Source organism: Lepidochelys kempii, chromosome 1 (genome assembly GCF_965140285.1).
Source record: "Lepidochelys kempii isolate rLepKem1 chromosome 1, rLepKem1.hap1, whole genome shotgun sequence".
NCBI lineage: Eukaryota > Metazoa > Chordata > Testudines > Cheloniidae > Lepidochelys > Lepidochelys kempii.
This window is the reverse complement of record NC_136380.1, coordinates 201,485,030-201,499,612: the sequence shown is the minus strand read 5'-3', so window position 1 is coordinate 201,499,612 and position 14,583 is coordinate 201,485,030. Positions and strand designations below refer to the sequence as shown.

Below are 14,583 nucleotides of genomic sequence, written 5' to 3'. Positions count from 1 at the left end.
GAGAGGCGACCCTCCCGGCGCGGTGCATTCTGGGTCTTGCAGTTCGTGCTGATCCAGGTTTCCGTGCGCCTCGTCCAGTGGGGAACTCCGTTTCCCACAAGGTTCCTCTCCCGCCGTGTGTCTGGGGCGGGGTGGGGATGCTGTGTCTGTCTGAGCCTTGGCAATGGCCTTCCCAGCGCCCAGGCCCCAGCTCTATCGCTGGCAGCGCCTCACCGCCGCGGCCAGGCCCAAGGTAACGGAGGGGGCGGTGTCCCCCCGTCCCCAGCGCCCAGTCCCCGCGCTGCCCGGGGGCTCCCACGGGGGTCACCAGCAAATCCATGGGGCGCCCCAGGTCATCAGCGCCCAATCAGGGGGCTCCCCGGGCTCACTGTCAGCCCCATGCGGGGCGCCCTGGTCACCGCTGGCCAATCAGGGGGCTCCTACCCCTGCCACCCGGGGCCCGGCAGCCGGGACCCCTTGGGGTCACTGCACCCGCTCTGCCCCCGGCCTTCCTGTGGCGGGTCACGCCCCCGGGGTCAGTGGAGGCCAAGCCCGGCAGGTGCCCCCTGGGCTCAGCTTTACCCAACTAGGGCATGTGGCCAAGCCCAGGCCTTCAGAAACCACGAGACTGGCTTAAAATCCCGAGATTTATTTGAACAGTAACAAATGTGCATTTATTTTTCTTTGCCTTCTGGTTTCTGAGTGTTTGGGTTCACGGCAGTCATGTTTTCAAGCTTTTCTTGGCCTCCATTAGGATTGGAATCCCCCCCCACACTTTCTTTTTTTGAAATGAGAGCAGAGATTCCTGAATAATCACTTGACTCCAAGAGCTGGGGCTTTAAGAAAACCATGAAATATAGGGAGCGTGTGTGTAACATCACAGGAGTTGGCAACATTGTCAGCCCCAAATCAATGACATCATGGATTTTAAAATACAAGAACGGCAATTTTTAACGGGCAGTATTAATACTGTTATTTGAATTATAGAGGCCCTTTCCAACCAAGATCAAAGCCCCATTGTCTTAGATGTTGCACAGTCGCCGCCGCAAAGAGCTAACAGTGTAAATGGACAATACAGACAAAGGGTGGGATAAAAAGAAATGTCTCCATTTTACAGATGGGAAACTGAGGCAAAGATTTATTTAGTTTCCAACCCTGCAAAGATTTACAAATATACTTAATTTTAAGCATGAGAGTAGTGCCATTGAAGTCAACTGGATTACTCACACTCTGAAAGACTTATCTTTATGTGTTTCAGGATCAGGAGCTAGGTGACTTGCTCAAGGTCACATAGGAAATCTGTGGCAGAGCCTGGAATTGACTCCAGATCTCAAGTCCTCATCCAGTGCTTTAACCACAAGACCATTTGATTCAGAAATGAATGAGAAACAGGGGGAGTTGTTTGAGGATGGGAGTAATATTTCTGGAGAAAGAGCACAGGCTTTTTCATTGTACTCAAGTGACTGGCTCTAGGCATGACAACATTAAAATGAGAGTTAAAAGGAAGCAAAAAAAAATTTAAGTTAACATTTTGTATCTTCTTTGTAGCCAAATTTTGACTCTGATAATGTGGAGCACTGGATCAAGGTAAGGTCATTTGCAAATGAACTTGTGAAACAGAAAAGTAATTGAGTCAGGGAATATGCAGGCTCAGTGGGATGGAAGTGGGACAGAAAGCCTTTCAGTCTTATGTTTGCATCCAGTTTAGGTTGACTGTGCCAAAAATTTGTACCATCTGATAATTGCTTGATGGATTCTAGGGAGTAAATTGATGGCTGTCTGGTTTCCTTATGTCTACAACACGCTGTCCACCATCACGGCTGGTAATCATCAACATACCAATGCTTATAACTTAATTACATATAAATCAAGTATCTTCAGACATGTCAAAGGTAATAAGTCCATGAGAAATGCTAAGTTTCAAAAGAGAGCAAATTTTTGTGGATATTCAAATTCATATTCCATATTCCCTTTTGTTATGATCCTGTTAATACTGGGTTGAACCACTGAATACTTGGATAGGATGCAGCCAGGAAAAATTCGCTAACTACAGGATGTGGTGTTGATGATTCAGTAGATGGTACTGTTCATTTAGAGCCCATACTATGCCAGTCCCTGGCAAGATGTACAAGGTCTCTGTGCTACTGGTGGTGCCTTCTTTTGTGTGAAATGTAAATTTGAGGTCCAGACTGCTAGCAATCGTTAAAAAATCCAGTGAAACCGTTTGCAAGACTGGGTGTTAAACTCAAGTATCCTGGCCAAATTCCAGTTTGGTAATTACAGTCTGCCTTCCTGCATTTTCCCAGCAATTAGATCTGCTTACAGTATTCGGTACATCCTATCCTGCCCTCTTGTGAAGTAGTGCTGTGAATTGCCAAACAGCTGCCACATTCCAGGTGACAGCACTTGCAGGATAAGAGCTCCCCTTAACATTTTGGCATGGGCCTATGAAACACGGATCTGTGTGCGCCAGCCCCAGTTATAACACATCTCTGTTCCCTGTTAACACACTGCTATGCTCAGAGTCAGCCTCAGACTTTGGGGGGAGTGATTTCATGATTGTTTAGGACGTGCTTTGTTATAAAAAGCACGTGAGAGAGTGTTTACGACCTTCTGCTATAGGTGTAAAACTCCACTGTGCTTGTTTCCTTAATCCTATTGATTGATTTATGTTTTCAATGCTATCTTCACAAGGTCTAGAAATGCATTATTTTAAAAAACAAAAGCCAACATTTTCTGCTACAGTTTGAGCTCCTCGAACACAGAGAAGCCTGCAGCCTGGGGGTCGGTGGGGGCCTCTGGCCAGCTCAAACCACAGAGAGTGAAATGTTCCTTAGATACAATCTCTAAAGCCCTTTGTCCTTTTTCAGGGTGAAAGGTGCTGTACTGATTCAAGACTAACTATTCATTTTCAGTGATCTGAGCACACACAATGAAGGATCAGAAGATTTTATTTAATCCCCCCCTCCCCCCCATTATTTATCTTAAAAACAACCAAATGTGATGTGCCTAGATCTATCTATCCTCTGTCCCAAACAAATCCACCACAGCCTCTGGACTGAAAACAAACCTCAGAAATTTCCACCCCATGGGGTAACATTTTTGGAAAGTTATAAGCATCTAAGGACAGAATCTGATCACGTAAGCACTATCTCAGCCTCATCAATAGCATCATGCCCATGCCTAAGTAATGCTTAGGGCCTCAGTCCTATATACATGGATGAACCTTATTTCATGCAGCTCCTTCTTCAGTCAGTGGTGCTCTGCACACATGCAGGGGTCCACTCCTCCAGAGTATCTTACAGGATCAGGACTTGGAATCTGTAGTGTTTGACACTGAGTATGTGCAAGTTATAAGAAATGTTTTTCTTCCCTTATTTATTTTTAAAGCGAGTGGAACAAGCCTCCGAGTTTGCCGTTTCTGAAGCTTTTTCCCTTAAAAAGTCAGCTTATCCTCAAAGGCCACGTGGTCCTGTGGTGGATCTGGAAACAGTAGAGCAGCTGCAGGATCACGATGAGGCTTATGCAGAAGGTAAGTTTGAATAGCACCAGCCCAGAGCTGCTTGAAGGGACTCTGTGAAATCCAACTGGAGTAATGGGCTGAAATTGTGTGTTTTACAGGAGGTGGGACTAGATGACCTAAATGGTCTCTTAAAAATCTATGAACAAGGGTATGTCTACACTACAAAATTAGGTTGAATTTATAGAAGTCGGTTTTGTAGAAAGCGTTTTTATACAGTCGATTGTCTGTGTCCCCACACAAATGCTCTAAGTGCATGTAGTTGGCGGAGTGTGTCCACAGTACCGAGGCACCATCGACTTGTGGAGCATTGCACTGTGGGTAGCTATCCCACAGTTCCCACAGTCTCTGCTGCCCATCTGAATTCTGGCTAGAAATCCCAGTGCCTGATGGGACTAAAACATTGTCACGGGTGGTTCTGGGTACAAATCATCAGGTCCCGCTTCCCTCCCTCCCTCCGTGAAAGCAAGGGCAGACAATCGTTTTGCGCCTCTTTTCTTGAGTTACCTGTGCAGACGCCATACCATGGCAAGCATGGAGTCCGGTCAGCTCACCGTCACCGTATGTCTCCTGGGTGCTGGCAGACGTGGTACTGCATTGCTACACAGCAACAGTTTATTGCCTTTTGGCAGCAGACAGCGCAGTATGACTGGTAGCCATCATCGACGTAGTCCAGGGTGCTCTTTTAACTAACCTCAGTGAGGTCAGGGGCGCCTGGGAAAACATGGGAGTGATTCAGCCAAGTCATTTCCCTTTTAAGTTTAGTTTTATGGCGATTCAGTCCTACCGGCAGTGCACTGTCTTTTAATCTGCAGCCAGCAGAAGACGATGGCCAGCAGTCATACTGCACCGTCTTCTACCAAGCACCCAGGAGATGATGATGGCTAGCGGTCATACTGCACAGTCTGCTGACAGCAAGATGTATAAAGATAGATGAAGTGGATCAAAACAAGAAATAGACCAGATTAGTTTTGTATTCATTTTCTCCTCCCTCCCTCCGTGAGATCAATGGTCTGCTAAACCCGGTTTTGAGGGGGCCATTCTGTTTCTCGCAAAGCCATCCCCTTTGTTGATTTTAATTCCCTGTAAGCTATGTCGTCAGTAACCCCTCCCTCCGTCAGAGCAACGGCAGACAATCGTTCCGCGCCTTTTTTCTGTGCAGACGCCATACCATGGCAAGCATGGAACCCGCTCAGATCACTTTGACAATTAGGAGCACATTAAACACCACACAAATTATCCAGCAGTATATGCGGCACCAGAACCTGGCAAAGCAAAACCGGGCGAGTAGGCAACGTCAGCGATGAGGACATGGACACAGACTTCTCTCAAAGCACAGACCCTGGCAGTGTGGGCATCATGGTGCTATTGGGGCAGGTTCATGCGGTGGAACACTGATTCTGGGCTTGGGAAACAAGCACAGACTGGTGGGACCACATAATGTTGCGGGTCTGGGATGATTCCCGGTGGCTGTGAAACTTTTGCATGCGTAAGGGCACTTTCATGAAACTTTGTGACTTGCTTTCCCCTGCCCTGAGGTACAAGAATACCAAGATGAAAGCAGCCCTCACAGTTGAGAAGCAAGTGGCGATAGCCCTGTGGAAGCTTGCAACACCAGACAGCTACCAGTCAGTCGGGAATCAATTTAGAGTGAGCAAATCTACTGTGGGTGCTGCTGTGATGCAAGTAGCCAACGCAATCAAAGATCTGCTGATATCAAGGGTAGTGACCCTGGGAAATGTGCAGGTCATAGTGGATGGCTTTGCTGCAATGGGATTCCCTAACTGTGGTGGGGCCATAGACGGAACCCATATCCCTATCTTGGCACCGGAGCACCAAGCCGGCAAATACATAAACCGCAAGGGGTACTTTTCAATAGTGCTGCAAGCACTTGTGGATCACAAAGGACGTTTCACCAACATCAGAGTGGGATGGCCAGGTAAGGTACATGACGCTCGCATCTTCAGGAACTCTGGTCTGTTTCAAAAGCTGCAGGAAGGGACTTTATTCCCAGACCAGAAAATAACTGTTGGGGATGTTGAAATGCCTATAGTTATCCTTGGGGACCTAGCCTACCCCTTAATGCCATGGCTCATGAAGCCATACACAGGCAGCTTGGACAGTAGTCAGGAGCTGTTAACTACAGGCTGAGCAAGTGCAGAATGGTGGTAGAATGTGCATTTGGACGTTTAAAAGCGTGCTGGCGCAGTTTACTGACTCGGTTAGACCTCAGTGAAACCAATATTCCCACGGTTATTACTGCTTGCTGTGCGCTCCACAATATCTGTGAGAGTAAGGGGGAGACGTTTATGGCGGGGTGGGAGGTTGAGGCAAATCACCTGGCCGCTGGTTACGCACAGCCGGTGCTACCAGGGCGGTTAGAAGAGCACAGGAGGGTGCGGTGCGCATCAGAGAAGCTTTGAAAACCAGTTTCATGACTGGCCAGGCTATAGTGTGAAAGTTCTGTTTGTTTCTTCTTGATGAAACTCACCCCCCCCCCTTGGTTCACTCTACTTCTCTGTAAGCTAACCACCCTCCCCTCCTCCTTCGATCACCACTTGCAGAGGCAATAAAGTCATTGTTGCTTCACATTCATGCCTTCTTTATTAATTCATCACACAAATAGGGGGATAACTACCAAGGTAGCTCAGGAGGGGGCGTGGAGGAGGGAAGGACAAGGCTACACAGCACTTTAAAAGTTTAAAACTTATTGAATGCCAGCCTTCTGTTGCTTGGGCAATCCTCTGGGATGGAGTGGCTGGGTGGCCGGAGGCCCCCCCACCGCGTTCTTGGGCGTCTGGGTGAGGAGACTATGGAACTTGGGGAGGAGGGCAGTTGGTTACACAGGGGCTGCAGCGGCGGTCTGTGCTCCTGCTGCCTTTCCTGCAGCTCAACTATATGCTGGAGCATATTAGTTTGATCCTCCAGCAGCCTCAGCATTGAATCCTACCTTCTCTCATCACACTTCCGCCACCTTTCAGCTTCAGCCCTCTCTTCAGCCCACCACTTACTCTCTTCAGCCCGCCACCTCTCCTCCCGGTCATTTTGTGCTTTCCTGCAGTCTGACATTGTCTGCCTCCACGCATTTGTCTGTGCTCTGTCAGTGTGGGAGGACAGCATGAGCTCAGAGAACATTTAATCGCGAGTGCGTTTTTCGCGCCTTCTAATCTTCGCTAGCCTCTGGGAAGAAGATCTTGTGATCCTTGAAACACATTGCAGCTGGTGGAGGAAAAAAAAAGAGACAGTGGTATTTAAAAAGACACATTTTATAGAACAATGGGTACATTCTTTCACGGTAAACCTTGCTGTTAACATTATATACATACCACACGTGCTTTCATTCCAAGGTTGCATTTTGCCTCCCCCCAGCGCGTGGCTAACAGCGGGGAACATTTCTGTTCAGTTACAGGCAAACAGCCCAGCAGGAACGGGCACCTCTGAATGTCCCCTTAAGAAAAGCACCCTATTTCAACCAGGTGACCGTGAATGATATCACCCTCCTGAGGATAACACAGAGAGATAAAGAACAGATGTTGTTTGAACGCCAGCAAACATACACTGCAATGCTTTGTTCTACAATGATTCCCGAGTACGTGTTACTGGCCTGGAGTGGTAAAGTGTCCTACCATGAAGGACGCAATAAGGCTGCCCTCCCCAGAAACCTTTTGCAAAGGCTTTGGGAGTACATCCAGGAGAACCGCGAATGCCAGGGCAAAGTAATCCTTTCACATGCTTGCTTTTAAACCATGTATAGTATTTTATAAGGTACACTCACCAGAGGTCCCTTCTCTGCCTGGCGGATCCAGGAGGCAGCCTTGGGTGGGTTCGGGGGGTACTGGCTCCAGGTCCAGAGTGCGAAACAGTTCCTGGCTGTCAGGAAAACCGGTTTCTCCGCTTGTTTACTGTGAGCTATGTTCCTCGTCCCCAAAACCTGCTTCCATGTTGCCTCCATGTCCATTGAACAACACAAACAACACAGCTGGGGTAGTGGTGGCTGAACCCCCTAAAATGGCACGCAGCTCATCATAGAAGCAACATGTTTTGGGCTCTGACCCGGAGCGGCCGTTCGCCTCTCTGGTAGGCTTGCCTCAGCTCCTTAAGTTTCATGCGGCACTGCTTCGGGTCCCTGATATGGCCTCTGTCCTTCATGTCTTGGGAGATTTTGACAAATGTTTTGGCATTTCGAAAATTGGAACATAGTTCTGATAGCATGGATTCCTCTCCCCATACAGCGATCAGATCCCGTACCTCCTGTTCGGTCCATACTGGAGCTCTTTAGTGATTCTGGGACCCCATCGTGGTCACCTCTGCTGATGAGCTCTGCATGGTCACCTGCAGCTTGCCATGCTGGCCAAACAGGAAATTGAAATTCAAAAGTTCGTGGGCCTTTTCCTGTCTACTTGGCCAGTGCATCTGAGTTGAGAGTGCTGTCCAGAGCAGTCATAATAGAGCACTCTGGGATAGCTCCCAGAGGCCACTACCGTCTAATTGTGTCCACAGTACCCCAAATTCAACCCAGCAAGGCCGATTTCAGCGCTAATCCCCTTGTCGGTGGTGGAGTAAGGAAATTGATTTTAAGAGCCCTTTAAGTCGAAAAAAGGGCTTCATTGTGTGGACGGGTGCAGGGTTAAATCGATTTAATGCCGCTAAATTCGACCTCAACTCCTAGTGTAGACCAAGGCTAATTTTATTTGATCTTTTTCATTCCCATGGACGCTTCCCCTCCCCCCAAATTAATAAGTGTTCCCTGTGTAATGTTGCATCCCAAACCCTGCAGAACTACAAATCTGAAACTTAAATGTCTATAAGCAAAAGGGAAACTGACTTCAATTATTTCTGTTGTCCAAAGTGAAGGAAATGCAAAAGCTAAACTGACGGGGTCGGGGGGGAGAAGAGTTGGAAGCAAATTGGAGTTTTATATATATTATTTTGCAGCACCTAAAAATGTTCTAGAACAAATAGAAAGACAAGGTCTCTCAGAGTTCATTCTAATAAATTCAAAGTCAGTTCTTTCACTTGTAATAATATGAGGCACCATTAATAGCACAGATGAATAAATCTGTCTACACTCAGATTTCTGTATATAATGTCAAATGTCTCTCACAGATGGAGCTAACTCTCTGTAAGTGTCTGGAATATGGAAGATGCCTCCTTTTTTTCTTCCCCTGCCTTTGTATCAGTGTTCCGGAACTGCCTGTAAGCCTTTTATCTATGCCCCACAATTATAATACATAAGAATACTGATTATTTGCAGCACCCCACCATGTTAAGAAGCATACTGATAAGGAAAGCGTGAAAGCTCCTTTACTCCAAATATGAGGAGTCTGCACTCTCTTGTCCAAGAATGACACAGCCTCAACAAGACAAACTGACTTCTGCTTTTCTTATTGAATAAACTTTGTTGTTGTTGCTGTTAAATTGGGCTAATTGTAGACTGATAAAAGGACTTGAAAGGGATTAAAAAGCCTCAGTTTGTCTTTTTTTGAACCTTTTTAGAATATTTAAAGAAGCCTAAAAGGGAAATTTTTGGTGGTGGTGGTCTGTTTTTTTTAAAAGGTTGCTTATACTTTTCCTAAGAAATATCTGGAAGGCTAAGTTATATCCTCCATGATTTTTATTGTATAACTTAGGTGCAGTACCAGAGAGACTTGGAGTGAGTGCTTTCTTAGTTCTTAATTAAAGGAGTAGGATTTTGTATTTAAAAAAAAAATTCTTCCAACTGTTTGTCAGGCATTTGAGTTAACCAAGTATTAGCAAAAAACCATGGCCACATTCCTACAAACAGACTTACATATGGTTTTGATTTTATGCCAATATGTAGTCCTGTTGAGGCTACATGTATGCATTTGCAGGATCAGGGCTGGAGTGAAAAACCAAATGTTTTAAGGCGTCAGTTCCACTTGATCAATCAATTAGGTTTCACCTTATTGGTATCCAATGTCATGATCTTAATAGTTCTCTGGACAACAAGAGAGTCTTGCAGGAAAAACAGACTAGACAATTTCTAATGTATGTAACATAGAGAAATAAAAAACCCCTCCACCTTTCAAGCCTATTCACATATCAAGAATGGGAGAGGTGGGGAAGCACCAACCCAATGAGTTTTTCCTTTACAGATCACACTTCAGTCATTTTAAACAAACTGCATAGCACGTTGCATAACAATCCCAAGAGGACAGAGTCTTGCCATCTTACACTTACTATAATATTTCCAATCCTAGTAAAACCTTTTATCACCATAGCCCAGGAGTTGCTCAATGATTGGATGAATTCCAAACTGAGACTGGAGCTAGAAAGTGACCAAGAAGAGAATGTTGGAGATAATGCTGCTGAAGAGGCCCCTGCTGGGTTTGTGAAGTACGAGAGGTTTGATGGTGAGAACACAAAACATTTTTAACTTATTATTTGGGGATTATTATTAGTGTTTGGGGATAACAGTGGTTAGTTCGTAGGCTTGAAAGGCAGGAGTCATGTACATACCAAGGTAATAGTCTCCTTAGGAACAACCAGAGTCAGTAGAGTCCTTGGTTTTTCCCAGCTCTGACATTAATTTGCTGTGTGACATTACAGAAATAAGCCTCAAAATCTTTGTGCTTCATTTTCTCCTTATGTAAAATGGAGTTAATATTTCCCTAACTCAGAAGGGCGAAAGGCTTGTAAGATTTGTGCAACAGTTTGAGATCCTTAGATGCAGGGCAGTAAAGATTGGGAAAGTATTATCATCCTCCTCCTCCTCCTCTAAACATAGTGAATTTGAGACTGCTTTAGATTCTTGAGTCTAAATGGAGTGCAATCAATATGGCTTCTTTCATCAGGATTACATTTATAAACTGGGCAGTTCTCTGTTTAATCACTTTATGTTTGATGGCATTAGGCTCTGGAGTTTGTTAATTACAAATTAGTGTGAGCTAATCTGGATTCTTTGTTATAGATTTGTGTGGTTATCTGGAACAAGAAAAGGAAAGTACCACTGTTCAGGATTTTCTGCAGAATCTTCTGCAAAATGAAGTGGTAGATTGCGGGATATTAGAAGGCCTCAGGATTGAAGAAATCAAGGAAAAGAAAAAAACAAGGGACCCACGAATTACCATGGAGCTAAGACACAAGCAGGTGAGGAAAAGGCAGTACATTGAAACCGATATAAGGAAACACTCTTTTTATGTAACATATATTCACCTGTGTAACTCATTGCCACATCATATAATTGACACAAATAGATTAGGACAGTTCTCAAAAGGTTAAGGCATTTCTGTGAATGAGGATAGCATTTGCACTAGCTCCGGGCTGTAATATTGATCTCCACCCACCATGGATCTGTGCACTCCAGGAATGGACAGCAAGTGACTGTTCTTTGCTAACCTCCCTACTCAAGTCAGGAGTAAGCAGAGTGCTAATTGCATCTCCCTATTTAGTAACCAACCTCTTAAGCATTAAGGTCTCATCCTTCTGTTAGTACTCATCTCGAATACCTGGGCAAATGGGTGGGGGGAAGGAATCCTTCACCCAGGCTGCAAAGTGGTGTGCTGCCATTTACCTGGCCCTTTTGTGCTAATGCACGCAGAGGACCGCACAGTGTGAGGCTCTGTTCTACATATGGGATGCTGCTTTCACATCACCCTACCTCTAATCCAGCCTTCCATTTGAACTGTGGAGCACTGATGTAGGGTCCGGGCCCTAGAAATAATATGGAATGTATACAGTTGTCCTCTAGGCTTAGTACAAGAGAGTCACAGATATCTACAGTATCCATCATACTCTGAGTTCAGTCATTTTGAAAAAAAAAAGAAAGTGTTCAGTCATTTCTGATGCTGTCTCAGAACAAGATGATTTTTAATGCTTCACCATCAATGTTGCTGGCCCACAGTGAAAACCAGGTGCTAAGTTTGGGGGGTGGAGGGGACAAAAAAAAAACAAAAAAACCACCCAACAAAAAAAAACAACCCTCACAATTGTTAAGAATCACAACGTTATAAACAAAAACCAATTGTAAATGGGTATTCTTAAATGGAGCATTTAATAGTATTTCAGCCATACGACCACAAGACTCAAACATTCCCCAACACAAATTATTCCCACTCACAGCTACCTTTAATATGGCATCAAAGGGAGTCCATCCTACAGTTTTAAACCTCCTGTGCTCTGGGGCTGTGTCCCCCAGTTACTGTTCCGGTGGCCTCTCTGTTGTGCTTCTGCCACCATCTATTTCAAATTGTGCTTGCTCTGAAAGGCCCTCCACATTCTGCTTAGATCCTTAAAAAAATTTTTTTAAAATAGCACTGGTTGCTACAAGACTGATAGCCCAAAGTGCTGATGTCTTCATAAATCCACAGAAGAGTGTACACCACAGGTAGCAGGGCAAGCTTTCCTCACCAAAATACCTCAACCTTGTCCAGATAACTTGCATCCAAGTTTGAGGAACTTTCTGGATCATTAGTGTTGATTTTTAATAAATCTTAGAAATCTGGAGTAGTTTAAGAGAACTGGAAGAAGGCTAATGTGCCAATATTTAAAAAGGGTAAACAGAATGACCTGAAAAATTATAGGCCCGTCAGCCTGACATCTATCCCAGGCAATATGTTCCTAAAGGTTGAACCTGGATCAATTACCCTGCAAGCTGCTTAACCCTTTCTAGCCATGTTTCACACTTTGTATAAGATTTGTTGCAATTATATAACCGTGGTAGCACAATGATTTGCATGGTCATACTTGAATCAGGTAACCTCACAGTGTGTATATACATACATATACACCCACTACTGGTTGGGATTGTACTCTGTGCACACAAGTGTAATCAAGTCATGATCACTTGAACCTAAGCAATAACTAATTTTCACTAGATCTGTTCAGAATTTGACTCCCTTGACAAGACTACCAACAAGGGAGACTGATGCTGATTCAGATTTTTGATTACATCAGTTTTACACTGGTATCACTCCACTGACTTCAGTAGCATTAATCCTGACCCCTCGTGACAGAGGTGCCATCCCTGTAACCCTCTTATGACATGAGACGGTGTTGCAGCCGCTCTGCTTCAGTTTCCCCAACAGAGCTTAGCACGCTTCAGTTAAGGATGTGGTTTAGCCCTACAGCCAAGTCACTGAGGGAGTTTTAACCCTTTCCAGTGTATCAGAGTCCTCAAGTCAAAGTCCAACATAAATACGAACCAAAAGAACCTTCAGCCCACTGGGCTCAGCATACAGCCCCATTGCTTTCAGGCTGACCCCAGCTGCAGCAGCTTGCCTTAATGCCCACCAGTAGGTACCTGGCAACAAATTAAACCACAGTCTGCATCAGGCCTACCCTCCCACAGGGAGGCTCTAGGAGACTATAGCCTCCAATCAGCTCCTGGCTACAGCCAGGCTTCTCACACAATACAGAAGCTGCCATTCTGCTTCCCTCTTTTTAACTACTTTTTCCAGGCCTGACTCAAGAACAAGTATAACAGGGTGGGGTTCATTGCAGACATTACAGCTTGTTAACCCCTTCCTGGCCAGTGTGGGGTTCACATACCCCATCCCACCCACCCCCACTGGTGCGCCTAAAAACACAGTCATATCCAGTGAATGTCAAATATAGAGATTATAGCTTGTTATTATCATCATCATCACACCCAGAAGCCCCAGCCAGGGACCAGGACCCCACTGTGCTAGGTACTATACAAACATTGAACAAAAAGACAGTCCATCCCCCACGTTACTTACAATCTAAATGTAGGACAAGAGACAACAGGTGGAAATGGACAGATCAATGGGTGAGTACAAGGAAAGAATGAGATTGTGTGTAATGTGGCCATCTGTGTATTGGCAACCTGATTGAGACCCACCCTCTTAGTTCAAAGAGACTCCCAGAAGCCTTTCTTCAGATGATATAACTCTTGCCACTACCGCTGCCTTGACTCATTGCTGTGCTCTTCCTTCCCAGGTTAAAGAAAACTGTTTAAGGCGTCAGAAGGAGCTAGAGCTCCAGAGACGAGAAAAGACCCTGAAAAAATTAGCCCTGGCTGAGGCTAAGCAGCGAGTGCAGGAGGAGAACAAAAGGCAGGCTCTGAAGGCCAAGAAGGAAGAAGAGGAGATCCAGCGGGAGATGGTGAAGCTGCGGAAAGAGATGGCAGAGAAGAGGCACTTCATGGGAGAAGCACGAAGAATGTAAGATGGGGTGGGGAGGGAGAGCGGAGCTCAAACTCCATCTAATCATTTGGACTACACAGCTTATGAACCCCAAATGATAGGGAATTTCTTCAGTCATCAGCTTCTGGCTGCAGTGAGCTCTCTAAAATATATAAGACATGGTAGTCTCAAAGGAAAACTGCCTCCTGGGGCCCTGAACTCTCATAATGTATGTATTTTTAAATGACTAATCCTGGAGGCAGCATCATTACTGTCTCTAGTTACATCACAGAAGCTGACAGATTGAAAGAAGGAATCAAATTCTGACGTCAACTTGTACACATCAAAACTCTAGCATTTAAAATTGGAGACATCCCCTCTTTAGGAGGGGAAAGAATGTGCCTGTCCAAGGGAGCTCAAAGCCCTGCAGAGGCAGAGTCTTTGCTTCTGCTGAATTTAGGAGCTCCATAGGGCTCATACCTTCCATAGTGCTGCAACCCCCAGGGGGCACTGCGAGGGCCACTTATCTCCATAGGCATCTATGAGATCCTAGTTCTCCATGTGTGCTATATTGACATCCCAATACCCTCTTACTGCTGTGTTCTGTAACCCCTTCCCGACTGTTGAATTTGTGTAGCTCATGTGCACTGGACACCCAAATTTACCCCTGTTCTCTAAAGGCTGGGCTTCAGTAGCTATCATCTGTCCAAGCTACAGAGGTCATTTTCACAGGATTGGTTTAGAAAGGGGTGAGACCCATACCACAGTACTCCCTTTATTTACTATCTACCTTTGGTTCTTGGCGTTTGTCTTACTTGCAGAGAGAGGAAGAGGCAAGAATTAGAAAAAGCTCAGAAACTGGCAGCGGTGGGCCTGTCTCACACTACGCCAAAGCCCCTGGAGCAGGACAAAGAGGAGAAAAAAAGGAGATTGCAAGAGCTGCTGAGCAAGAGTCATAGTGAAAACCAGAAAGTGAGC

General features: G+C 45.4%; 1 protein-coding gene across 9 annotated transcripts in view; it reads left to right on the top strand.

The window, feature by feature from the left end:
- Positions 1-59: 59 nt before the first annotated feature.
- Positions 60-14,583, top strand: part of CCDC191 (coiled-coil domain containing 191) — a 37,038-nt gene continuing 22,514 nt past the window's right edge. For 2 of the 9 annotated variants that reach the window (XM_078848293.1, XM_073308561.2), the window contains exons 1-7: positions 60-232; positions 1,528-1,566; positions 3,370-3,511; positions 9,721-9,873; positions 10,431-10,609; positions 13,421-13,644; positions 14,427-14,577. In XM_078848293.1, the coding sequence (XP_078704419.1) occupies positions 164-232; positions 1,528-1,566; positions 3,370-3,511; positions 9,721-9,873; positions 10,431-10,609; positions 13,421-13,644; positions 14,427-14,577 (957 nt within the window). In that variant the 5' untranslated portion in view covers positions 60-163. Of the gene's footprint in view, positions 233-1,527; positions 1,872-3,369; positions 7,089-7,176; positions 7,216-9,720; positions 9,874-10,430; positions 10,610-13,420; positions 13,645-14,426; positions 14,578-14,583 lie in introns of those variants that run through there. The other 7 variants (XM_073308570.2, XM_073308580.2, XM_073308593.2 and 4 more) reach the window with 7 other exon arrangements.